Source organism: Amphiura filiformis, chromosome 18 (assembly GCF_039555335.1).
Source record: "Amphiura filiformis chromosome 18, Afil_fr2py, whole genome shotgun sequence".
NCBI lineage: Eukaryota > Metazoa > Echinodermata > Ophiuroidea > Amphilepidida > Amphiuridae > Amphiura > Amphiura filiformis.
In genome coordinates, this window is record NC_092645.1 from 19,095,920 (window position 1) to 19,123,253 (window position 27,334).

The following is a 27,334-nucleotide window of genomic DNA, read 5'->3' on the forward strand; positions in this document are numbered from 1 at the left end:
ACAGACAGCTATGATGACAGAATGAACAATGTATATGCTACAGCCATACCACGCAAGGCAGAACTAAGCCATGGGGATCAACGAAAAGTGCAGTTGTGCATTAGCAAATTTAACTTGACAAGTATGCTCAGATGAGCGATATCGCGTGGTCCGTTTGCTTGGATTCAAGCACCATGGGCTTTGCATAGTGAACTGATAAAACTTCTCCTGATTGTTCAGATTCTGAAATGATAACGAGACTATGTCCGACTTTCTTGAATTACAGTATCCAGTAGATATTTTCCACTTGACTTATTACTGTTTTTGCAAGTCACACCAGGATATCGGGCTTTTTTTTTTATTACAGTTGAAATCCATACACCATAATTTCAAATGGTGTTACCTGATGGGTGACTCCATTTCAAGTCTACACACCCCCTGTGTGGGAGATTAAGATCATGTCTTCCATAGGAGTTGTATATAGTTTACAACTGAAATAGTCCATTCCTGATACAAAATAAATGGTTTTAAGTTTTCCCCTAGGACCTAAAACAGATTGAAAAGTGTTTTTTTTATGAAATTAAATAATTATAAAGATATAGCCTATATTGTATTACACATCTGGTCAAATTTACAATGTCAGATGTCGTTGTGTTCGGGCACAACCCCTCATTATGTAAGAAAAGTTGCATTTTCAAAACTGTATCTTTTTCGTACATCATGAGCCTTTGTGATCAAATGCAATGATGCGTGACATGTAAAGTCAGCCAGGTGCGTAAAACAAAACAAGCTACCAATATCTTATGTAATTTCAGCAAACAACTTTTCGATTTATTCCAAGTCTTAACTGGGAACTTGTTAACCCTTTATTACGCAACCTTGCCTACAAAATGCTGGTTACCTAGCAACAGTGCATGTTATTTAAAAGTTTGTGGGAAAATGTGAGATTTGTGAAAACAGAGAAGTTAGCTTGACTATTTTTGTGATGCACACATTTTTTGGCCCTACCCTAAAAAGCACACCCAATACTGGTGGTGTTACAAACACACTACACATAAGGAGACTAAATCTAAATCAACAACATTTCAAAATATTCTTTTTGGGCAGCACGATATGCTGTAAATAGTTACCTTAAACGGTGTGAGAACAATAATAATGATATTCATCATAACAGTAAATTTTGGCTTCATAAAATACCTGGGTTTTTGAAACACCACAAAAAATTGTTAACCACAATTACTATATATCACATAAGACAATAATATATTTATATATATAATTTGAACAATAGCACACTACTTATTAAGCCGATTATCAACAAACGTTAAACGAGGAAATTCTTGATAACAGCCTGGATGCTCTGACGACAGATAGGGCAGGGTTTCCCGCGGCGACGCAGCTTCTTTGCACACTGGTAGCAGCAGACCTGATGTCCAGTTTTGCCGTGAATGATGCTGGCGTTTTTTGGTCGCTTGAAGCAAAACCCGCAAATATCCGGCTGCCGGGTTTGTCCGTCCCCAGAGGTCGAGGGTCCTGCACTGTCAAAGGCATTTGATTCAATTGCACCGTTTTGTCGATTCCCCCCCGCTGGATGGAATGGTAGATTCTTGACTACCAATCATGCCACTCTCGAGCTCTGATGCGGAGGAGTGTCTCGTCTCCCCGAGAGGGTGGATCCCCATGCGTATGCACATAATTATTATTGCACACTTCATGGGGCGCTCTCGACCTCTCTGTAAACTCCTGACTGAGACCTATATACCAGAATCTTGCCTTTGCGTATCCAATTTCATACGTTTCCTGGCGATCGGGTCATTTTCTACCAGATTGAATGAATTTGTGGCCTTCTCATCATCTAGCTCCGACTCGGGTGAGAGTGTATTAGCTGAACATGTTGCATGATGGGAGTCGTCACTTGTCACCGATAGACAGCTCCTGAAATGACCCTGATGGAGCACCCCTCCGGGGTTTGGTCCGGCAGACGGACTATACCCTTCGAGGTCTTGACCAAATATGCGCGGACCATTGTCACTTGGGGGAGAGTTATTCACAACAGGGTTATGACCAAATGTTGTTTGACCAAAAGTCGGCTGACCAAATGTTGCTTGACCAAAGGCATGTTTAGGGCTACCATCTGATATGCCCCCTTGGCCAGAGTTATATCCTGGATAGTTGCCTCCTCCCAAACCTCTCTGGTTCTGAGAGTTAGAGGGGCCACCTTGTGCGCCACCACCACCATTTCCGTTCTCTTCTCCTGTTTTATGCTGCCTACCAACAGTCTCTTCTTTATCCTCGTTGCCATCTGGGAAATCATGATCTTGATTTTCAGAAGGTTCCGGATACGGGCACATGCTCCCTTCATCTCCGATGCCTTCAGGATCATCAGGAATGGCTTCCAAGCCACCAATATTGTATGGTGTGGTCCCTAACGTCATGGAGATGTGACTGCGATCGCAGAATTCTCCTGGCGGCAAGGTCGCAACACCCCCTGCGCTGCATGGATTGGACGGGTACTGTGTATTGACGTTGTCACTCGGGTAGCCGTGAGTTTGGCTACAACCGGGGCGAATTATGGGCGCCTGGGCCTCACACGCTTCCAGCGTATCCATAGCTTCTTCGTGGCAAGTCGTGTTGTGTTTCAGCAGGTTCTCCTTAGTCAGTTGTAGATGATGTCGGGGATGTGCTGTCAAATTGCCAGCTATAAAAAACACAGAAATTACATATTGATTAGTTCATAATTTCATATATTGAGGAGTTAGAGCCAAAAGGCCCCAGTGCCATTTTGCCAAAATGAGATTTTGGTACCAAAATAATCCTAACCGCTCTAGGCACCTTATGATTGTATAGCCATAAGCAAGATATATAGCTACAGAAACTGTTATCAGTGAAAATGTTAAGCCCTGTGAGAGCCAGAAGGCCCCAAGTACAAAAGCGCATGTATTATTACATGGCATTTTTGTACTTAGGGCCTTTTGGCTCTGACCCCCGATATCTGTCAAGCTCTAAGGCAACACATGTGATACGATTAAGCAAAATGAGTCTGGTGTTCATTGAAATTTAATTTTTAATTTTTAGCTTGGTTTCCCTAAAAATCTCATCTTTCTGTCATATCAGAATAGAAAGGTATTCAAATTAAAAGTTTAATTGTCACAATAACAAAGGGTTACACAGGAAATACTGACACATTTATAATCAGGGATGCAAGTAGTCTTGGATCAAAAATGCACAAATTCATCACTACTCTAAGCTAGCGATTGTGATACCATTTCCACTTATACAGATTTTTAACCAAAGGGTCTATCCACCATCCAATCTGTTTCAAGTGCTTCTGTATCTTTTTGCAACATTCAACAAAATTGCGATCTCTAGATGCCATATTGTATCCTTTTTCACATCAGATATGTTTTGAGCAAAAACAATCCTCAGTAGAGAGTAGATGGTTTGGATTATAAACAAGCTCATTGTACACAGTTAAGTATAAGGGACCCAGCTACAAAACTGATAAAAACATGGCTGCACCTACCTGGGGCAGAATTTGTTCGTCTCAGCAGCTTGGCCTGGTTTAGAAGTCGCTCTCGTAGCGTCATCCGCTGCTCGTCGGGAAGCCATCCGGTGCGGAGCGCCCAACAACGATTGCAGTACCTATCTACTGGAGGGTTACGATTCTGACATTCGATGCAGTCCCATTTATCCTATAATAGGAATCAAATAAATTAGGAAAATTAGTACCAAAATCTTTCAACTCAAACTACGGCCAAAGTGAGAGTCTCTTTCAAAGCGATTGCGACTCTTCCTTGTAATATTGCTGCGGGGGATCACTGCACCATCTCCACATCATGTCTGTTACCTTCCCAGCATTGAATAAAGCCAGTACCCATTTGAAGACTTAGACAGGGAGAGGTAATAGGGGTGAAGAGCACACAACACATTAATGCAGCAGGGATTTCTTGTACTTTTTTTGAGAGAGATAGCCAAAATCTGATCCAAAATTCCAAGGATGTATCTACTTAGATTTCAAACTTTTTCCAACCATACAGCTGAAGTTCTAAAGCTGAATTTTTTGCAGAAAAGCGATTCTCACGCATGCTCAATGTTTACTTAAATATCCAGAGCATCAAGCCGATCAATCAATACAAATCGCTGAGGCAAAAACAATGTCGCTTTTGCAAGTTGAAGAAATCTCAACTTCCCAGCGATATCGCTTGACACGTGAATGCGTCAACCAATCATATACAACCAAATGGATCTATTATTTTGCTAATTAATTTACCTTTCTCGATTATTAACTTTTGGTGATGAATTAATTCAAAACAATAATTATTGACAGCAACTGATGTTATAAAAATGTATTTTGTGGCATTTAGAATATTTTAATTGTCGTCTGCAATCGCTATCGCCGTGATAAATATAAATGCAAAAGCGACGGGCGATGCATTGCAAAATTTGACGATTGCCCATCGCTTTCCAAAAGCGTTTAATCGCAATTGCTCGGCGATCGAGTATAAATTCAGCTTAAGACTTCAAAAGTATCTGCCTGGTCAAGAATATTAAGATATCCCCACAGCCTTTTAAAGGGAACTCTAGTAAGATTACAGACAATACAACAGATGGCAGAGTCAGGAAGGACTAACTACTTTGATTGTAAACAAATAAAATTGGAATATATATTAAACCTCTCCACACAGGTGTCAACTGCAGACGACAAGTCGCAAATATTTCAAAAATTTCAGAATTGTAGATTTTCACTTGGAATCAGCATAAAAAATGTATTAAAATACTCAGTGGTTCTTAAGATAGCTCTTGATATTTTATAGAATATCTCAATACCTAACACTTTTTGATGTTAAAGCCTGTGGCTAGCATGCAGAGCATTACCTAACAAATGGGTGAAATGATCACCTACCTGATCAGAAATCTCTGTATCTGTACTAGAACTGTCATCGGCCCACCTTGAGTCACTACTATCATCAGGTGCAACTTCAAATACCATCTGTAATAAAAAAGCAATATTACATTATTTTTTCATACCGGCACTTTTTAGGGTAGCATCAGCCTGTCACATCTTTTTCTACTCATTGTTTTCATTCCCTCCTTATGAAAAAGGATTTCAAAAAATTCCAGCAGTTTCACATTATCCTTTGCTTTTGGATTTATTTCCATAGTCAAAGCACTGACATGAAGTGGTCTTAAGCAGGCTGTATCTTTAGTTTGAATGCTGATTTATATACTAAACTTGTCTTCCAGGAGATATCCTCGTTGTAGCGGTCTGATAATTACTAAATTTAAATGGTGCATACAACAAGGGCTTTGCAAGAACATTTATTGTGTCATATACGGATCGACTTGTTTATCTCGCTCAATAAAGAATTGTCTCTACTTGTAATACCAAGGTAAAACCAGTGTTCTGTGTTGTCAGTAGAAATACTATCCTATGGCATGAATATTTAACCTAAATAAGTCACTATGTATTTGTCTTTTATAATTACCTCAGTTTCACTACTGCTATCATCCGAGCCATTGCTAGCAAAACCTTCGCTGGAGTCGCCCACTGAGTACTCTATCTCAAATTCTGAAACCTCCTGCTCCACAAACCAGAGATCGTCTGAAGAGTCAGCTACTACCACTGTCTCATAATCCTGAAAGAAAGAGGATTTTAATTACAAATTAATTAAACAGAATACTGAAAGTTTTAAATTAAATTAATCTTTTTTTAAATGGTCTCTCTTCCAGCAATTCCTACACTTGTTAGTGCTACTTTTTAAAATCAGAATAAACAAAGCTTTATTTTTAACATTACTTTACTAGTGAATAGATTTTCTGAATAACTAACAAAAAATTACTGGTTTAAGACTTTTGCCATCTTAGCTGATGGCTTCTTCAGAATGACTACTGGGATCCCCCTTTTCCCAGGAACTTCCCCAAGGACTGACCATTACTTCTGGGACTTTGCTGGTGTCTCGTTTACATGGCATAGAGAGTAACTGCCAATGTCCCGGTTGTCTGTTTTTGGCCCCTCCTAATCCAAACTGCTTCTCTAATCAGTTTTGTTTGCTGGTTTTCATCTTTCTTAAGGTTTTCTCTGATCAAAGAAGCAATTTGGATTAGAAGGCAGGGGGACAAGTAAGGCCTAAAAAAAATTGTTTGATTGGCGTAACATAAGCTGTAAATTTCGTTTCATAAAGGCTTTGGAACTTTTTTTTTCCGTTTTTTTGTAATTTATTTATTTTTATTTATTTTTTTACATTTTTATTATTTTTTGCAACAAAAAAAAAGTTAGGGTCGGGCTTAATTTTAGGGTAGGTTGGGTTACGCCAATCAAACAATTTTTTTTTATAGGCCTAACTTAGGCTTCTCCAGTTTACAATCCACTAATTAGAAGAACCAAGCAACCGAGGAATGCGAAAAGGACTGCAAGTGCCAGTCAATCCCGCAGAGAAGGTGGATCCCAGCCCCTGATCATTTTGAAGAGACCAGCCAAAACGAATCATGTTTGACACCTTTTCACTTCCTCAAAGCAGTACCCAAGTGTATATCCCAGTGGCTGCATCAATGCATCACTTGTCAAATGGCGTCACATAACTACATAGACATTTACAATAATACAAGTACTGTGCTGACCAGTGGTGATACCAGAACTTTTTATGAGGGGGGAAATAATTTTCTTTTGGGGCGGGGAAAAAATTTGCCTAAAATGGGGATTTTTTTTGGCCCAAAAAAGGGGTAATTTTCTTGATTTCTTATTTAGACTAGGGGAAAAGCCCAAGATGGGATTAGGGGATACCCCATGTCCCCCTTCCTGGTGCCACCAATGGTTCCCACATACTGGATCCAAATGCAATCTTACATTAACACTGAGTCGTTCACTGCTCAGAGATTTGGTGTCTTCGCCAGGGCAGTAGTGAAGTCTCACCCACTGTCTTGCTGCAGCACCTTCGCTGGCATCACTTTGAGATGGAGGACTCTTGTTGGGAGTCTTCGACTTGCTGTCTGATGAATCAGAAGGTTGTCTCGTCTTGGTTGCTATGGTGAAGGGAAGAAGAGTCATCAATTATTTATTAGCAAGAAGGTAGTTATGTGTGGTAGGCAGAATATTGTGATGTCTGTATCACACTAAGCATTCATAATCCCTATGAAAGACATGACCCTAATCTCCAACACAGGGTTTGTAGATTCACATGCCCAGTGTGGAAGATCATGTCTTCCATAGGGAGTGTATGGATTTCAACTAGAATAGTCCAATGAGTGTAGCCTTTATTATGATATTTTTCATGTCTACATGTCGTCATCATTCTCCTATGGGTCATGACTGACCCTTTGTGACCCTGTTGATGACGACTGTCTTGACCCAGCGGTAGGTACGCTGCGACAAGATTTTTATCCAATCAACTGAGTGCCGATATATCAATCAAAACTTGCCCAGCATCAAATCACTACCAGTTGACTTCAAAGCAACATTCTAGCAACAGTCGCTGCCCAAGACTGAACTTAGGTAGGTAGGGTTGAATGAAAAAAATCAGTTAGCTCAAAGGCAACAAAACCCTGGTCTATGGGTGGACAACTTACCATGCAAGGTGGATTCGCTATATGACCATAAAAATACTGAAAGCCTGAAAATCTGACAAAAATCTTTGTTTTGCAACAAATTGCAGGCTGTAATTAATTTCATACAGTTAAAAAAAAAACCAAAATGCAAAATCTGGGATGGTCAGGCCAGTAAAATGGGGTTTTTCCTTTGCCTAAACAAACTTAGTACAGGATACTTACTTCGTTTTCCCTCAGGTTTGCTTTGCCTATGAGTCGGCGAATCTGGGATGCTTGGCGCCGTGGACGGCCCCTCCTGGCACGGATCTACATCAAGACTGACGCTTCTGAAGAGATTTGCCACATTAGCCGTGGCCTTCTTCACATCCTCCGCCGTATCCATGCTGACCGACATACTACTGAGAGGATTGGGAGCGTACTGACGCGGGGCAACTGTCGTGGCTGCAGGGAGTGTTGGAACCGGAGCCATCATAGCAGGAGCCGGGGGATCGTGAGCATCTAACCCAATCGGAACGAGAGGATTGCGGCGATTACTTTTTGGCATCTGTGATGTAGAGGGCGCTTCATCACCATCGAAACTATCCATTGGTGTAGACTCAGTGCATGGTGCCACTGATATACTTGGTATAGATGACACTGGTTCAGTGATGGTAGCTGTCGGTGTTTCCTGGTTTGTTTGTTGCACTTGCCTTATGGCCTGTTTGGATGGCAGGATCATGTCCGGGAATTGTTCCTACAAAAAACAGAAGAAAAAAAAACCACACATTAATTACAAGAATTGGGCTATATTCCATTTGAGAGCCACACTCTCCCTGTGGAAGATTTAGCTCAAGTCTTCAACAAAGGGAGTATGTGCTTAAAACCGAATACATAATTGGTTAACTTCCATATGAAATACTCACTCCACTTGATGTCTAGTTGTCCGGCGGATACAGGTAAAGCCATATACAGTGGAAGTTGATACTAGCCAATTCCATTTGAAAAATATACTATTCCATCTGTGGAATACTTGTTTGAAATCTTCCACAAAGTGTGTGTCGATATTTCCAACAGAATAAGCCCCATATTTACAATTCATTACACACTTGTCAGGCCTCGAAATAAGCCAAAATTTCTGAGGGCCATTTGGGCCCTTGATCTTAAATGTTCGAGGGCCCTCACAAATTTTTGTGGGCCCAAATTTGGGCCATTGGTTTTAACCTATGAACCCCACAAAAAAGTGAGCAAATTGTCACAAACTTTGCAGGCCATTTGGGCCCGCCGGATGTGTCTTTTGTGGGCCCTCACTAATTTTCGGGGACCGAGGGCCCTTGGGCCCTCCTTATTTCGAGCCCTGCTTGTGGCCATGTTGGTCATGTGCAATGCAACCAGTTATGCATGGCACATTAGAAATCATTGTGTATGTTACAGTGACAACTTGTAAAGTGTGCCGAGACTTGTTGATCAAGGTCTAGGCGTTGCGCCTGTGGGTAGCACACTATAAATCACTGCATCCCCTCCACCCATGTGATCTGAATCTGGTATTCTGTGCTTTATAGAGTGCTGTATAAATGCTTGTCAAAAAAGATGAATCAAATACCTGATTTTTCAACCTAGATTGTAATACATAAAAATATACCTACCTCATGAAACTGACGTTGAACTAATGTGAAGTAATTATTCTTCTTCTCCTCTGAGATGTGACCAGTGAGACCTGAAAATATAACCAAATATTGACCAATTATAAGCAGGTTTTATATCAACACCAAGTGAAATTCTTGGAAAAAGGAATGAAATTCTTGGAAGGGTATAAAAACCTCTTTGGATTCTGCAAGGGGTCAACTGCTGTCATCAGAGGTGGAATTAGCCTTTTCGAGATATGGCGGACACAATAGGATGGCACTGCACGAAGTGGGTAATGTCTTTTGAATTTGCAGGGTTTTACCCAGATTGAATACTGCCCTCACTTTTGTGTACGCCATACTTCGAAAAGGCTCTCGGCACTTGACATACATTATGCAATTCTGAATTCCATTGTGGGGACAAACAAAAATATTTGTTACCTTTCAATCGGCCCACTAGTTGAACAAATCATGCGTTGGAAAAATGCAACTTGTATAATTATACATATATTACAGCAATAAGATTAGCACAGATCAATATTAACCTTTCAAAAGCTGCTCTTTTAATATCTACAAAGTATCACTGTTAATCCTGATTTAATTACTTCCACTCAATGTCAATTAGACTATTCCATTTGAAATTCATACTCCCCCTGGAAGATTTACATGTGAAAGTCTTCCACAGAGGGAGTATGGGTTTCAATTAGAATAGACAATTGGGTAACTTCCTTTTTAAATACTCACTCCAGTTGTGGAAGATGTATAGGTAAAGGCATAATACAGGGAAAGTGCAGGATTCAAAATAATCAACTTTAGCCAATTCTATTTGAAAAACATACTACCTCTGTGGAAGACTTTTCTTAAAATTAAATCTCCTACAGGGGAGTGTGGATTTCAAAAGAAATAGCATATTTACACACCTTTCTGTTGGATAAAGTCTACGATTTAAAAAAAAAAAAAGGTTTCAACATGCCCATATTTGGCACAGAAATCTGGCAACAGGGTATAAACAACCAAAATCAGACTAATGAGGTGAAAATAGGTTAAACATGTTGCAATATCTCGTAGGAAAGAAGGAGTCAATGGTAAAGGTCTCCTGACAGACAGGTAGGCAGTTACCATTAGGCATGCTTGGACATGTATTCCAGCCAGATTTCCTTACCCGCTTTCTCCACTTATTATTACACAACCAAACTGAACAAATGTGGGTAGTACTAATGGTGGCAGAAATGTTAAGTTTTAAGGCTGCCTTCTGGTGTTGTATGGTTTTGTCCTTCAGTGGTGAATAAACTGATTGTAAACATGGAAGTAGAATGGACTCTTTCATATCCAATCGGCCCTACCCCTGCGTAAACATAATTATAAGAAAACTCTTCCACAGAGGGAGTATGTGTATCAAATGGAAGTAGCTAGGGTTAAGTGTTTTGAAACTCATGCTGCTATTGTATTATGATTTTGCCTAGATGTATATCTTCCACAACTAGTGAGTATTTCAAAATGTAAGTTACAAAATTTTCTAGTTGAAATCCCATACTCCATTTATTGAATACGTTTGCTAAATTGTTAACAGTGGGGAGTGTGAATATCAAATGGAACAGCAAAACAAGACAAGGGAAGTTTTGGAAGGAGAAGGCCTTTTTACCCATATTTGAAGCATTTGAAAGAATATACATCTCTTGAAAACTAGGGTATGGAAAAATAAGCCATATCAAAATAGATGACCCTGTCTTGGATATATGAAGTGTTTACTTATCTAACAAAGGGATACACATTTGGTGAAATAATGGAATCATTATGGTTAGGTAAAGCCACCAAGAAGTGGCCAAATTGCTTCTGTAACCATTCCATTGGTACCGAAAAATTCAAAAGTATTGCATGGTTACCAATTGTGGGTTTGGTTGATGCTGCAGTCCTGATAACCACTCCTACTATTCCAGTTGAAACAAATATCCCCTATGGGGGACAATACCTTAATCTCTCTCACAGAGAGTGTAGATTTCAAATGGAGTCACCCATTCAGATAACCCCATTTGAAATTCACACTCCCTGTGTAAAATATTAAGGTCATGTCTTTCATAGGTGTATGGATTTCAACTGGAATAGCTCACTTGGTTATAAATCACCACATAGAGTGCAACAGGCAGGAAGGTTGAAACCAAAATGTCATTTTGAGCTTGACATAATATGTGACCATCCACCACAAAGTGGTAGTAAAGTCGGCTCTAGATCATTTTCTGTTTATTGCAGATTTTAAAAGAATGCACTTTCAGCTTTAAAATGACACCTCAACCAGCTTCATCGGACATCTGGAAGTGAAGTTATGGTTCATCAAAGGTCAACTTTCTTATACATTTTACATAGAAATCCATATACTGTTTTTGATTGTATCTCAAAATGGAAAATGCCGACTTTACGACCAGTTTGTGGTGGATGGGCACATATGAACATGTCAATAGAAAGTCTAATGGGAGCTGTCCAACTACATGATCCTAACACTAGCTTCTAATTCTTTGCATGCAAGATATATTTTAACCTACAAACATGTATACACAAACCATCTTACGATTTACCCAAAGAGCTTCTCAGATAACCCAGGACAAAAAAATATTGGCATATTGGTAACTCGTACAGATTCATGAGAAAAAAGAATTATTTTCATGAAGATGCCTACACAAATAATTGCTTCAAATTCCGGTTAAAAAGTCGGTAGAATTTGCTACAAACTTTGATATCCGTCGTCTGCGCATTAACATCGGTGTTACGAGGGTTAACGCAACTTGTGCAAATAACACCTACTGTTCCAACATCGCACAATATTGTTGTCTTTACCTTCATACAAGTTTTGGTCATAGAAAGGTTTTTAATGAATATATCCAACTTATACAGCTTATTTGATTTCAGCTTTGATCGGTAACAAGTTCAAACATGTATTTCGGATTTGCACAGAAGTGTGCCAACTCAAAAAAAACTCTGTGAATTTCTGATGTATTGTATTAATACGGTTATTCAGGAAACTGCCACAGCATTCCCATCATGCCTTACTGGACTATTCCAGGTGAAATCCATACACCCCCTATTGAAGACATGACCTTAATCTTCCACACAGGAAGTGTGAATTTCAAATGGGGATGACCTCCATTTGAAATCTACACCCCCTCTTTAGGCAGATTAAAGGTCATGTCTTCCATAAAGTGTATGGATTCAACTGAATAGCACCTAAAATTGAGATTTACACAGAACTTGACAGAAGTGGGCCAACTCAAAAACTCTTTGTCAATTTCTGATGTGTATGTATGTATTATTCTATTAATACGGTTATTCAGGAAACCGTCACAGCCTTCCCTTAATGCATCTGACTCTGCTGAAGTTCTATGAACAATGACCACATTCTAGCTTCCTCCCATGTGTGATTGGGCTATTCCATCCAAAATCCACACTACCCCTGTGGAAGATTTTGCTAATATCTTCCACAGCGGGAGTATGCATTTCAAATGGAATGAACGTATTCAGCAGCTCCATTTGAATCGCATACACCCTCTGTAGAAGATTCAAGTTGAATCTTTCGCAGAGGGTGTATACAATTTAGATGGAGCTGCCTTATATATTCATTCCATTTGAAATGCATACTCCCCCTGTGGAACCCTGTGGAAGATATTTCCAAAATCTTCCACAGGGGTAGTGTGGAGTTTAGATGGATTAGCCCATTTAGAATACTTTCTGCAATGCATCATGGGAAGGTATGATTCTCTACTGTGTGGTTACACAGGAAACTGAATACTAAGTGACAAGTGAATGACGCAATCTTTTACGCAAGAAAAAAGTAAGGGGAAGGTAGAATTCAGTTTTTAATGATTTTTCCCAACAAGACAATTAAAGAATCAAATTATTGCATTATAACTATTAAAATTGCCCATAATGTTGATCATATTCAACTGACTTCCCTAATAATTTATTCATTATTTAGTAATAGTACTGTAGACATAAATACTTTAATGCTGTTGGTCAAAAGACAATTAATATATTAATTAATTAATACATTAATGACACATTGTTACATTACATTTACAAATTACTTACTTGGTAGTGTTGTCCCTCTATTGACAACTGTCATGTTATCAAACAGCAATTTTCTGAAACAAAAGAAAACAAAGACTTTAGAAGGTGCCCATCACTTGTCTCATATTATCATAAAGAGTTGTCTATTCGTTATCAATTTCAAGAAACCACATGCGTTCTTTGATTATCATCTGAAAAGCTGTATGTACAGATCTAATTATTTCTCCTTTTAGAGAATCTGTGCCTGAATGGATTCTTGAACAATGAACATACCGCCCAAACAAGGATGAAATCACATTCAGCACTTCTTGTTCTATACTTATTCTGACCTCTGACCTATACCTTTGACCCATACCTTTGACCTCTGATAGAACAATGAACTTAATGAGTTGGTTATTATCTTACATGTTACTGTCACTCTACACATGTGTTTAAGACTATAACATTGACGTCGCAATATAAGAAGTTGAAGTTCACTAAAAGACAAACGTTTCTCGTTGAAATTCACCTTGCAATGTTAGTATTCGTTGATGATAAGAATAATTTGTTAGTTAATGGAGGGAAAGGATAACCGTGGATGAAGTGTAGTAATATGGTTATGTATGAAATGTTAGCTAGCATCATGAGGAATCGTAATTACGAAGTCACCTCAAAGTGGACATTTTGAATACTGAAAATAAATTCCAGGGCAAAGTCAATTTACTGGACCATGTGGGTTCCATTTCACAATGTTACAACATGTGTGATATTACAACACATTGTTTGTTGAGGCAGCGGAACAAGATCCTGTTACTGTTTCAAATTGCTTGTACATGTGAGTTTGAGCATACGATGACATGTACAATTGGCCAAAATAAACTTCAACAATGCTACATTCAAAAATGTTTCAACATTATTATGCCATAACATCTATTCTTAGGGCTACAGAACAAAGTGGTTCTCAAACCACAAATCTTGCCTGATTTTGAAATACATGTAACCCTATAATGGGAGTCAAGTTTATGACCAGAGAATTTGGAAGTAATGAACTTGCTGCTGTAAAAGAAATGCAATTGGGCCTACATTATGCAAATATCCTATTTAATTAGCATATTGAGCTATTCCATTTGAATTCCAGCACCCCCTATGGAAGACATGACCTTAATCTTCCACACAGGGAGTGTGAATTCCAAAGGGGTTACCTGAATGGGGAACTCCATTTGAAATCTACATGTACACCCCCTGTGTGGGAGATTAAGGTCATGTCTTCCATAGGGGGTATATAGATTTCAACTAGGGCACAAGATCCTTTTTGGTCCTATGGTGCTATTGGCGCCCAAAGAGGTACCGATGGCACTTTTTATCGCACCCTGAACATTTGTACAGTGCATTTTGTTTTTTATTTAAATGAAAAACAATAATACTATGCAACTGTTGATTATTATACTTGTTAAAATTGATTACATCACCATGGAGTGATGTCAAGATTCATCTGTACCTAACCGGGCACTGATAGTTCTATAGGACCAAATTCGATGTGGTGCCTAGAATAGCCCATTTTATGAAACAGGTGGCTTTAGAGTTTTCACCACCATCCACATTGAAGATCCATAAGGAATGGGCACATAAAAGCAGACAGATAGAGGGACATCCCTGGATGTGGACATGCTTTTTTTGAGTACTAATATCCCTAGTCTCTCCTGTAAAATACAGGCAAGACAAAAACCCAAATCCCCACATGGCCCAGTCAACAACTTTGCTCTTGAAAGCTACGTATGTTCCACTCTTCATTGGTATGTAACGTCGGCGAAAAAGGTCGGCGATTATATACGCTGTTAAGTAAGAATACAAAAAGTTCACCTATTGATTCAGGTCTCTGTAATATAAATATATGACCTTTGACCTCTTGACCTTTTTCATCATACTTCACCATGTGTCCATATGCTGCAAATGAAAATGTTTTTAAAACAGAAACAAAGAAGCCCAAATGGGGTGTTAAAACAAATGTTCCTCTTTCGGTATTCCTCCTTCCTCAACAGAGTTGATATTGAGTTGATTTTTTGACACAAAATCAAATTCAATACCATCTCTTTTCCTCCAAAATACACATTTTTAAGGACTAAATCAGCTCCAATTCCAAATAGAATACATTATATATTCATGATTTTACTGGTACACAATTTTCTCCTGATGTTTTAGGAACAATCCACAACTTGGATGCATTAAAGTTGTCTTGGTTTTTTAATTGTATAATTTCTTTACAATTTTTATAGTTTAAAAATCATCAAGGAATTCAAATACTGCACTTTCGGTTCAAAAGATCTTGTGGTTCTTGAGATGTGTCAAAATATGAAAAAAATAAAAATTGACACTTAGGCTAAAAAAGCCAGTTTGTTCCCATGGACTGCACATATTTTGTTTTTATACAATATTGTTTGCCGCATTTTTTTTAATTTTAGAAATCCAGATAAAAAATTATTATTTTGTCCTCATACATTTTGTTGTACAAGCAATGCAAAATCAATAAATCCTGTAAAAATCAATCCATCTAAGTTTCAAAAAACTTGTGTAATTTTTATATCTACCCTACTCAGCACGAATAATGTGACATATTAAATATGTGTTACAGATATTTGTAAATTAAAGGAAAAAATGAAAAAGTTTTGACAAACTAATAAAAAAAACTGTTCTTGTCTGAGGAATTTGTTAATATAAGCTTATTAAAGAATTTTTACGGTATGCTACCATAAATCCTGAGTCACATTTTTTTAAACACACCCAACACATTTTGCATTAAGTTACAGGAACCCTATTGGGAACAAAATAGTTTTTTATAGCCATATCAGAAGACCCACAAGATCTGCTGAACTGCTAGAGTAGTGTTTAAATTCCATGGCAATGTTTTTCCTTTTTAAGATGTACATCTTTCATTTTGAGAAATATCAGCAAATAATTGTCAGAGGGCTGTAGGGGCCAATGTGAGCTAACTTAGAAGGAAAATCTGTGGACCTTTTTTCTGTGACGTCACTTAATCGATATTGGGTCTGAAGAAACAATACAGGTGAACCACACGTTCATGTCCTAAAATATTGATAAGCGCCTTGAAGATCATGCCGTGGCCATTATGCGCATCGGTGTCACACAACTGTCATCGCTCATACTGGCAGTGGTATTTTGCGTTTGTGCTTGAATGACTCGAATGCTGGACCCAATATCAATTGATTGGTGATGTCTCAGAAACAGGCCTATTGGCTAATTATTGCTGAAGTCACCGACAGAATTAACCTTGGAATGTTGTGCCTGACGTCTTGTCAATGAGACGAAATACATGTATGCCGTACTGCGCAGGTCAGCAACCAATCACGGCGTGTCTCTGCCCTGACGTCAGGTGCAACATTCCGAGTTTATCTCTGGTGGCAAGTGCGATGCCGTCGTCCTCATCACATGCTGTTGTATCGCAAAAAGCTGCCTTGTGTGATTTTTATTATCATTGTTGTATTTCATATTGTTATTTTATCTTATTGGACAGGGGACTTTTATCTTTAATGAATGGACATAGGATTTCAATATTGTGATAATACCTCAGTACTATAAAATTAATTTTATAATTTAATCTCATTTAGATTACAGTAATAATAAAATCACACAAGGCAGCCATTTGAAATCTGACGGTATAATGATGAGGACGACGTTAGGTATATACTTACTTTGCATCCTTAATGGTGAACATATCCACTCGGAATACTTTGCCCAGAGGGTCATTCTTGCAGTATACCTTCTTGGGATCCTGCTCATCATAGAGTTGTTTACTGCTGATATATTTGATTAAATACGACAACACCTGGATGGGGGGCGATAATGATAATATTACACATTTAGTTAGTGATCACACTGGCTTTCATTATATGTTTGTAAGTGTGTTTTGTCTGTGCAATTATTAAAGATCCAAATAATGCCTTTAATATTTTGTTTTTACCATATTTTTTAAAGCAACTGACAATGCAACAATGACGTGGCCAAGGAGCCATCAGTCTTTGCATTTACAATTTGTAAATACTTACCAGATTCAACTGATTACAGCTTCAGTACTACATGTACTATGGTGATCAGGGCTCGAATTTTAGGGAGGCCTCCAAGGCCATTGCCTGCCCTTTTTCAGTTTAAGCCTTGATATCCCAGATCTTACTAGTTGACCTTGGTGCCCTTCTTTGTGTTTGCCCAGTGGCCTTGAAAATGGATGCCCCAAGAAATTAAAATTTAAGGTATGATAGTGATTGTTCCTTTCAGCCATTTTCTTACTCATTTACACTGGATCTAGGTCTTATAAATCTATATTCCTTTTAGGAATAGGACAATATTATTCAAACAAATTTTCAGCAAAATTCCCTGGCATAGGCTAAATTCCTTCAAGAGACGATTTCATATCCCTTTATAGATCTGAAGAAGCCAAATTTCCTTCAAATGCCATTTTCCCAAGAAATTCCCTGCTCATTGCGTTTATATTTGATTTTCTGTGATCTACATAAAACCTACCTCTCTGGCGGTGAGGACAGACTTATCAGCTCCTACAGTTCTTAAAATTTTGAGAAATTCTGGACTAGGAGTCACCTGTAAAGAAAGATAAAAGTGTGCACAAATTGGATTTATTAGGGTACCATGTAATGTATTCAACAAAACCATTAAACATAATTAATTACATACACTAAGTTGTTACCCAAATAGAGCTACTGTATCTTATTTGAAATCCCTGTGGAAGATTTAGCGTAAGTCTTCCAGAGGGAGTATGGTTTCCAACTAGAATAGACAATTGGGTACCTTCCATTTGAAATATACTTACTAGTCAAGCCATATCCCGGGGGGGGGGGGGTCACTCCCATTGTAGCCTGTACACCATCCGCGATAATCAACATTTGAAAAGCACCCTAAACAAGGATTTAACCCTTGGCTAAAACGACACCCTAAACAGGGATTTCATTCCTAATATCAAATTTCATACCCTAAATTTCATTTCCGCGTATTTAGCAATTGCAATTTTGCTACCCTTTTTTCCAATTTTCATGTTTTTGACACCCTAAACGCGATATCGCGTGTCGTGCCTACCCACAAAAACTACCCTTTTACGCGTTTTCATTATCATGCGGATGGTGTACAGGCCACAATGGGAGTGACCCCGGAGCCATATACAAGGGAGTTATACTTTGATCAGTTCATAATCGGTGGAGGGGAGTAGAACACCCTATATTTGTTCCAACATGCAATAAGCCCACAAAATATTCATTCACCCTTTCAATTACCATTTTGAAATACCGGTAGCATTTTCTCACTCAGATGTGATACTAAATTCCAAATCATCTTAGTATGCACCCCTTTAAAAGTGCAGCCATCTAATAGAATTTAGCGATAAATCCCTAATCCGTACGGTAGACCCTCCCTATCTCAATTTCATCCCTCATGAATAAGTCAAATTACTGATGAAATTCCTAGTCTGTCTTCACTGAGGTGTGCATGCATTGGTTTTGATGCAGTCCCTAGTTGGGATTGGCTAATTGATTCGTTAAAAAAAACCAGTGATCATGTATTGGTGGAGAGGAATCAATCCTAGGGGTACAGGAGGATAATGCCCCCTAAATGTGTTCCCTGCTTTTATTCACATAACATTATATTTAACAATTTGGTAAAAGCTAAAACTATGAAGAAATCGACCTGTATGCATGTCCATATTCTACTTTATATCTTGATTTGAAAAACCCACTATCAACCCTCACTGCTGACCAGCATAAGAACAGAGGAATTAGGAAAAAAAGGCAACACCAACTTGGCTTTTACCACAGGAAGGGAGGGGGGGCACAGACTGCCCTTCAAAAATTATTCACAGGTAAATCGACCAGGAAAATACATCTGTTAAATCAGCAGTTTTTAGATACTCTCCCCCTCTAATCAATATCATGACAAAATTCTCAGTGGCCGGGCTTTTGGCTTTACTCCCTAGGAACACAGAAGCTGATCATTACATGCCTGAACAACATCAACAACAAAAGAAATGACTGAAAAACTGAAATAATGGTTGCAACCATGTCACAGACACACTGCCAATTCATGTACATGCAAGATAACTGGGCCAGTAATGAGATGCGAGTGATTCGCATCGTAATCATTACGCGGTGCATATACCTACACATGGCAGGAAAGAGCTCATGATGAATATATAATACTCCCACGGTGAATAATTTCATGAGTGTATTTATCTTTACAGATGCTGATCAATGGGCTATTCCAGTTGAAATTCACATGCCCTATGGAAGATAAAGGTTACATCTGTCATAGGGGTGATGGATTTCAACTGGAATAGCCCAGTGGTTTTTGTTGGGAACATGAATGACTAAGGATAAGATAGGAGGATGTCTTGATGTTGGGTTTTTATGTCACTGAAAAACAAAGAGGTTTTTGAAACAAATTTCTGGGCCTGGATCCAGTGGGGAAGCCAGGACATTTCCAGTGGTGTAAGGCAACTTTCAAGGGGGGGGGGAGAGATTTAGAAAAATGGTAAAAAATGGGTTTTAAAAATCTGAAATATCAGGGCAGCCAGCATCCCAAAGGGCACAAGAAGTGGACAAGACTTCTCACAGGGGTACAGCTAACCTTTGCCCCCCCCCCCTCCCCTGGCTATGCCATTGAATTGATCTGGAGTTTTATTATGACAGACGTACACCTGTATGGCAATATATCACCAGCAAATGGTTTCAATTATTTTATGACAATTAAATTGTACAAGATATTCAGCAAGTTAGAGCTAAAGGGGTGGATATACATGAATTGGTATACAGTATTTATTTGTTTGCATTGCATTGACCAAAAGGCTTAAAACAGTTTCCATCGTACAATAAGCATCTAAGTCCTGATATTTTAAAAATGTGATAAAACAAATAAACAAATGAAAAAAATCTGAATGAACCTAAATCTACACTAGAAACCTAAAATAATGAAAAACAAAATGTAATACGGTAAATAAATAAATTAAATAAAAAAAATTAAAAATCACTTGAAAAGATTTTTTAAGCACTGAGCATAAATTTCTTCTTTTTCATACAATAATCTTGAATTTTATTTGTCAAATTTAACAAATTAAGTACTTCAACAAAATTATTTAAAACAAAAAGATGATTTTAATACACAATCATTTCACTGTATTGTATTCCTGGTACATTTTTAAAACTATACTTCGCATGATTCAAATTAAAAGAAAATGCAAAAATCTGGAGGAAAAAAAACGAAGAAAAAAAAACCCCTATTCCTTAAATCTCATTGGTTCCATGTCACTATAGGGCTCTATATCCCGACCCAAGTCCAATCTCATGCACAACACAACCACTGACAGGGATCAGCCAACTCAATGCATGTACACAAATGGGTCAGGGCAAGTATAAACATGTTGAACGAGACTAGTCTTTATCGCATGCCATCCTGCGGAATGAATATGCCATGCGCAAAGTGTGGCAATAAGACTGCGGTTAGAGACTTATCAAGTGGATATATTACCACACAAAGTGGAAATTATATTACCCATAACCGAACTAAAATTATCACCATTGAAATGTAATAAAATAACAATTTTGCATTATTTGAACCATGTACAAAGTTCACAGATTTTTCCAAATTGTACACTTCAGCAAAAATATGTGACCGACTAGAAAAGGAATTTTAAATGTTGAATGAAATTTTGACCCCACCAAGTGTTTTTACAGTTTCCCTTTCTTGTATTGGAAAGATATTTTTAATATTCAATATAATTATAGCCAGGTGAAATAAAAAACCAATTTATATTATTTAATCCGACAAAAGAATTTGGAAAAATAACTACCAACCTCTTATGTGCATTATTTGTTAAAAGTACGAGTGGAGAAATTGACCGATTTTTATAAATTATTAAATTTAAATTGTAAATAAGTTTTAAATAAAATCTTTAAAAAAAGAACCACATATCAAATCTGTTTTATCTACCAGTTTCTTTTCACATCCACTATCTTTTGTTCAAATTGCAGGAAGATGCTTCCCCATTGTCACATTGTGTCAGGTCCAAACATTATCATAATAAATGACAGACAAACTGCAGACAATGCAATGCATTGCTGACATACCATTTCCTCCCAGTTGCCATCCAAGATTCATCTCATTTCATAATAGTATGCAAATTTATGCCCTGTCCAGTCGTTTATTATTTAATAAATTAAGCACTAAATGCAACATCGCTGGCATAAACCAATGGACTCCACACCAGTCACTTTCCCCCAATCACCATCCAAGATTTCCGTGAAGTCGTTACTATGCAAATTTATTCATCAACCTTGATGTCAAAAATGAGTCATTGCAAAAGTCAGCAAAACGTGTACCAACATGAAATTTTAGCTCATTTTTGGCCAAATCTCTATGATAAACAATAGCCTTGTGAGTGTTTTATGATGACCAGTAGTGACTTTCTATAAATGCCACTGAATTTCCTTGAAATTTCAGTCTCAGCATTTTTCGTTTAACTGGAACAAAGGAAAATCATGACATCAAAAGAAAAAAAAATTATGAAATTTTCGAGATGTTTGCCTTAAATTATTTGAGCATCAAAGATAAAATTGCATACTCTTCAATTGACTTGATAAATTCTTTCTTCAAATTTCATATTTTTCTACTTTACCCTTTTATACAAAAAAACCCATAAATTTATAAATTTGTACTTAATACACTATTCACCCATTAACATGAATGATTTTGAAATAAAATAAGTCCTACTAATAATAAAAAATATAGTTCAAGAATTAAAACACATTTTAGAGATAAAAAAACGCACAAAACAAAATGTTAACGCCCAGTAAAAAGCTGATACTGAAGAGTCATGTAAAAACTCCAGGTCTCTTGTACAATTTTCTGAGAATTGGAGCCTTGAAATTTCTCAAGTTAGCGAGGGATTTCATCAGAAAATAGCCATTATTCGACCAACTACATATATCTGCAGATCACATGCTGTGGACAATGCAAGCTGTATTGAAATTAATTGCTATTGTTGTCAAAATTCTCAGGGAACAATGAAAAATGCTTGCAAATTGCATTTGAAGCACATAAAGGTTTTAAGTGCTTTTTTTTTTCTTTTTTTTTTTTTAATCAGTCACTTCTACACTGGACTATGAGAATTATAATGTGCAGAGCCAAAGTGTATTATCAGATATTTCTGAAATGTCCGTTCAGATTTACTTTAATTTACCAATAGTAGCATGCATTATCTCTTTTGCTGTTATAGCGGGATATTTTCATGGGTTTCAATTAAATTTTTTGCGCTTTTCTCGTTTGAATAGGCAATCACGATTTTTTGATTTATTACACATAGTACTCAATATGAATATTTTTGAAAATGCAAATTTAATACCCTTACCCACTGAACTGTCCATATTGATCAAATCATGAAAAATTAACCCAGTAAAAATATTCCACTATGCAGTGTTCCTGTACATTTCAAAGCTGACAATCTCTAGCACCTCTTCACTAAGAGATATTGTTGGGCAGGAAAAACCTCAATGTGCTTGTGGCCCCTGAACATGTTTCATACAAAATTGCCAACAGGTTAGATAGGAAGTTTTGCTTTAAACATGTTCAGGGGCCAATGATTTCATAGGGTTTTTGCCTGCCCAACAACGATTAAGACTTAGCTATTCCAGTTGAAATACATTTTGTACCCACTTTGGAAGATTTGACTTTAAATAATCTCACTAACAAGGGGCATAGATTTCTAATGGACTCAGCCATTCATGTAACCCCATTTTAAAAGTCACACTCCCTGAGATTAAAATCACATATTCCACAGGGGGTGTATGGATTTCAACTGGAATAGCGCATTATCACTGCAAGTTTAAAGGCATTATCAGTGTAATTAGTTTTTTGGGTGGTATTTTTTTTCCATGGGAAATTTGGCAAAAATGACAAAAACAGCCGTGCTGATATATCTACAAAGCATTTTTTTAATTCTTAAGATGTTATTATTAAATAGCGAGTTACTAACAGTGTCTTTAATTTTCTGGAATAGGAAATATTTTCAAAATTAGCACCTATTTATTTGTTGCCGTGTTCATTATCATCATAAATGTAATGTAATTTCATTTAACTTTTGGGCAGAGCAGAAAACCTCTTTAATTTACCTCTATTTTACCAGCAGTGAGAATTTTTTCTACAAAAATAGCTCTACTTGTAAAATTCATTTTCAAGCGAACGGCACATTAACATTCTGTAACAGCGACCTGATGAATGTTTCCTCTTCAAAAACCCTCCTTTTCCCCTCCGTACTGCGCATACATCAATGACTATATTCATGCTGTGTTCCCTTTACTAATAATAGCATACGGCACATCAGCACACAAGTATATGATAATGCATCGCACCGAACAAACACAGTATATCGCTGAATTCCATTCACCGCACATTACAAACACACATATTTTTTCACGCATAATTTAATTTCACTCACTTCAAAATGTATCCACGTTTCGAATCATGTAATTCATTTTTACTGCATTATCACCGCTTCAAAGTGCTAATTTAACTTTTTTAATCTATCCTCTCCACAAAATAAAGCAAAGTTGTGGATTCCGACTTTGTGTGTGTGTGTACAAAATATGTTGCAGCATAAAATGCAACATTTTACAAAATGGCTTGGCTCATTATGAATTGGAGCACATTATGAATGTTGGCTCTTATAATTTGTGATGTGTCATGTCAAAAGGAGACACTTTTGGGCAGGATTGTAAATGGAGAAATAGCCAAAAATCTGACCGAGGGTGAATTTTTCACAATTTGGGTTTGTTGCGAATTTGTGATGTTATTAATGTTAAAAATATTGTCTGATAGTTTCAGACCTGAATATAACTGGCATCTTGTATTTTTTGAGACATTTTTCAAGTTAATTCCTACTCTCAACATTGTCAATAATATTTTTAAAGGCCGATATCTCAATTTCCAATTTTATACTTCTGAACTCAATATCTTCGCTTAGGAATGTCCGATTTCATTGGGGAAAACGGCGTTGTGGAGCAAAATATCTCTATATTTAAGATATGTAAAAACCTCAAAATTCATAACCTGCCCAAAAGTGTCTCCTTTTGACATGACACGTCACATTTGATGATAGCATTATTTTTTTCTGATCCATTCCATTTTGTAGCCTCAGCTATAATACCAGTACCTGCATGATGAAACATACATGTATGTATACATGAAGAGGATAAAAAATTATGTTGCTCTAACTGCACTTTTAATACTCTCTTGTAAACTGTTTTAACATCGATTGTATTGGGTCTTGTTTTGTTTTTTTGGGTTTTGTTTTTTACAATTATAAGTCAGAGAGAGAAACTGACCAGCTTCCTTTTCATCACAAGTTTTAATACCAAAATCTTCTTAATTAATATGCAAATTTTTTCTCTCTCTCAAAATGTTGAGATTGAACAACATGGAAATTCTGGTAAACATCAATATATTTTTTATATTGCGGCCCTACACCTGTGAATTATTAATTAACAATGCTATTTTAAGGCAGCCAGCCTGTTTCAACAAGCTCCCAAGCATTTTTGTCAACAAAGCGATTAATCTTATATCAACACTCTTGCAAGTTGTTGCTTTTGTCAATTTTGTGTCATCGCGTAACTTTGTTGTATACCTATTTATGATCTATTAATGGTAATAATAATAACAATTATTGCAGATAATAAGCAATTATGAATTTGCCAGGAAATTTATCCAATTGGTATATATTTGCAAGTCATTTTATTTATAAACTATAGATGTAGTTGTAATGGGATATTGAAAGGTACCTCTTTAAATGCATAAAATAAAACCACTGTCTACCAATTATTAGAAACACCCCAATTATACTGCCCCCAATTATACTGCCCCCAATTATGCAAATTAGGCCTTATCAAAACCCAGTTGCACACCCAGAAAGATTCATACTGTGTGGACTCTATGTGAGAGAAAAGTTACTTAATTACTAGATTTGATACTGTGTGGACTCTATGTGAGGGAAAAGTTACTTAATTTACTAGATTTATACTGTGTGGGAGCTCTGTGTGGGCAGAAAGTTTACCAAGTTAGAGCTGTGTGAGGAGCTGTGTGCTGGAAAGATTTTATATTTTGTGCCTGGGATAATACTGGTAAGTCTTTTAACTTCTGTATTATAATATTATAGATCTCCAAAATTAGGCCATGTTATAAAACTTTTGCCCAAAAGCATGAGTGCAGTAGTTTCAGTGTATGGTCTTAGTGCACAATTTCATTGCCATTGAGATGATGGTTTAAAACCTCCAAAATTGCTTCTTTTCATTTTGTCATTAAAAATTCATGGCTACCATGCCAATCTATGATAGTTTCAGAGAAGTTTGGTGCAATTCCAGCACCTATACAAATTAATTTGGCTGAAATCAAGCGTGTTTAAGTTATACTTTTTCTTGTATTTTGCTGTGTGATGAAAGTTTTGCTGTGACGCCCAACAGATCTGTGTGTGTTGACATAAGCCATGAGTCATGCATGTCAATTCCTTTGTTCTTTTCAACCTAATTGCCAAAAGCATACATTGCATTGATTGCACAGCTGGAGTTCTATTTATCTCAAAGTGTGTTTTTATAAAAACAACTTGTGGATTTTTTGATGATGAAATGAAATATTTGTTAACTTTTCGGCCTTTGTGATTTTACTTAGTTGATTTCATCTCATGTTTAGACTTTCAAATATTGTGCCTTAGTCAGATGAAACTTACATGTACCAGGCCTTGTTGTTTTATAATTCGAAGTGGTTTATGAGATTTTATTCTTCAGGTCTAGTATCTTAGTATGAATGGAGTTCAATTATAAATTTATTTGGGATATTTAGCATTGGTTATGCACGGGAGGGAATGAATGATTTTTGCTGTTAAATTAATAGGGAGGTGATCGTGTCAAATTGGGCTGTCTTTCATTGGATTTGTTTCTTCATTAATATTTTTTGGGATAATTGGGAACTCTGCTCATGCTAAGATATTTTGTAAACAATGTTTTATCATATTTAAATGTCTAGAAAACTTGTGTGTTCATGCAACTTTTGTGATTCACAAACACACTTTTTAAGAGGCTTTGCATTTGTATTCATGGGACATTTTAAACTCAGGTTTTGCAAGGTCTATCAGAGTTGTTAATAGTACATAGTTTATATTTATTTCCATATTTGATATTTTTTTGTATTCATGCATGAGGCATTCCATTTGATAAACAAAAGCAGTATTATTTTTTGTCAATTTATTTGAACCAAAGTGAAATCTTGGTCAAGTTTGAGTAGGATCTTTGGACATCATAAATTGTTTGATTTATGACAAAAACTTATTGATCTTGTTGACCAAGCAGATATTCTTGCAGCTCAGAAACGTGTGCTTTCACATGCCAAATTGTGCCTTTTTATAGAAACTATTTTTTTGTATTCTGGACATATCTTTTATACTTTTATATTACAACAAACTGCTTCAGTATTCATTCCTGCCAAAGAGTAGTGTGTTTGTTCCAAACACTCAGTACTTGCCGCCTAGTATCTAGGACTTGTGTTTATTTATTATGGATGATTGGTATTGGTAAGTGTAGGTTATTATGTGTTTTTATGTCTTTTCTTGATTACATGTACATTGCTCAAAACATGATACTGAGACTTCTATTTTATTTTAAGTGGCAATGCTCTTCTTCCATGGTCAGTGTTAATAATGATAAAAGCTGTGTGATTAGTAACGATTTTCGCTGTGTGATGCGTTACATAACAATTGGAAGAAAACTTGTCAGGTGATCTAGCTGTGTGCAGGCCTGAGCTTGATAATATTAAATGATTATAGAAAACTGTGTGATTATTAATTGGTGATGACGACTGACGAGTATATATCATGGGTTGATATGAGCGACGGGATCTGTGTGTGTTGATTTATTAACCTATGTGGTTAATTTGAAAGAATGATGATCCCTGGATGTGAACATAGGCCTATTATGAATTCAATATCAAAACTGTGCAAGCGGCGGAGTTTGTGTTTGTCACAATAAACTCAAAATGATATTGAATTAGTATAGGCCTGCAAAATTGCCATGTATTGTTGTGCAGCTGGTACAGAAGTCTCAGTTAGTCATGTTCATTTAAAATTTATC

At 37.0% G+C, this 27,334-nt stretch overlaps 1 protein-coding gene across 3 annotated transcripts in view; it reads right to left on the reverse strand.

The window, feature by feature from the left end:
* Window positions 1–1,649: 1,649 nt before the first annotated feature.
* Window positions 1,650–27,334, reverse strand: part of LOC140139961 (uncharacterized) — a 57,082-nt gene continuing 31,397 nt past the window's right edge. For 2 of the 3 annotated variants that reach the window (XM_072161747.1, XM_072161746.1), the window contains exons 4-13: window positions 17,691–17,765; window positions 16,865–16,998; window positions 13,200–13,252; window positions 9,144–9,214; window positions 7,744–8,254; window positions 6,824–6,999; window positions 5,466–5,615; window positions 4,883–4,969; window positions 3,503–3,671; window positions 1,650–2,677 (exon numbers count right to left, since the gene is read on the reverse strand). In XM_072161747.1, the coding sequence (XP_072017848.1) occupies window positions 1,734–2,677; window positions 3,503–3,671; window positions 4,883–4,969; window positions 5,466–5,615; window positions 6,824–6,999; window positions 7,744–8,254; window positions 9,144–9,214; window positions 13,200–13,252; window positions 16,865–16,998; window positions 17,691–17,765 (2,370 nt within the window). In that variant the 3' untranslated portion in view covers window positions 1,650–1,733. Of the gene's footprint in view, window positions 2,678–3,502; window positions 3,672–4,882; window positions 4,970–5,465; window positions 5,616–6,823; window positions 7,000–7,743; window positions 8,255–9,143; window positions 9,215–13,199; window positions 13,253–15,017; window positions 15,083–16,864; window positions 16,999–17,690; window positions 17,766–27,334 lie in introns of those variants that run through there. The other variant, XM_072161748.1, reaches the window with a different exon arrangement.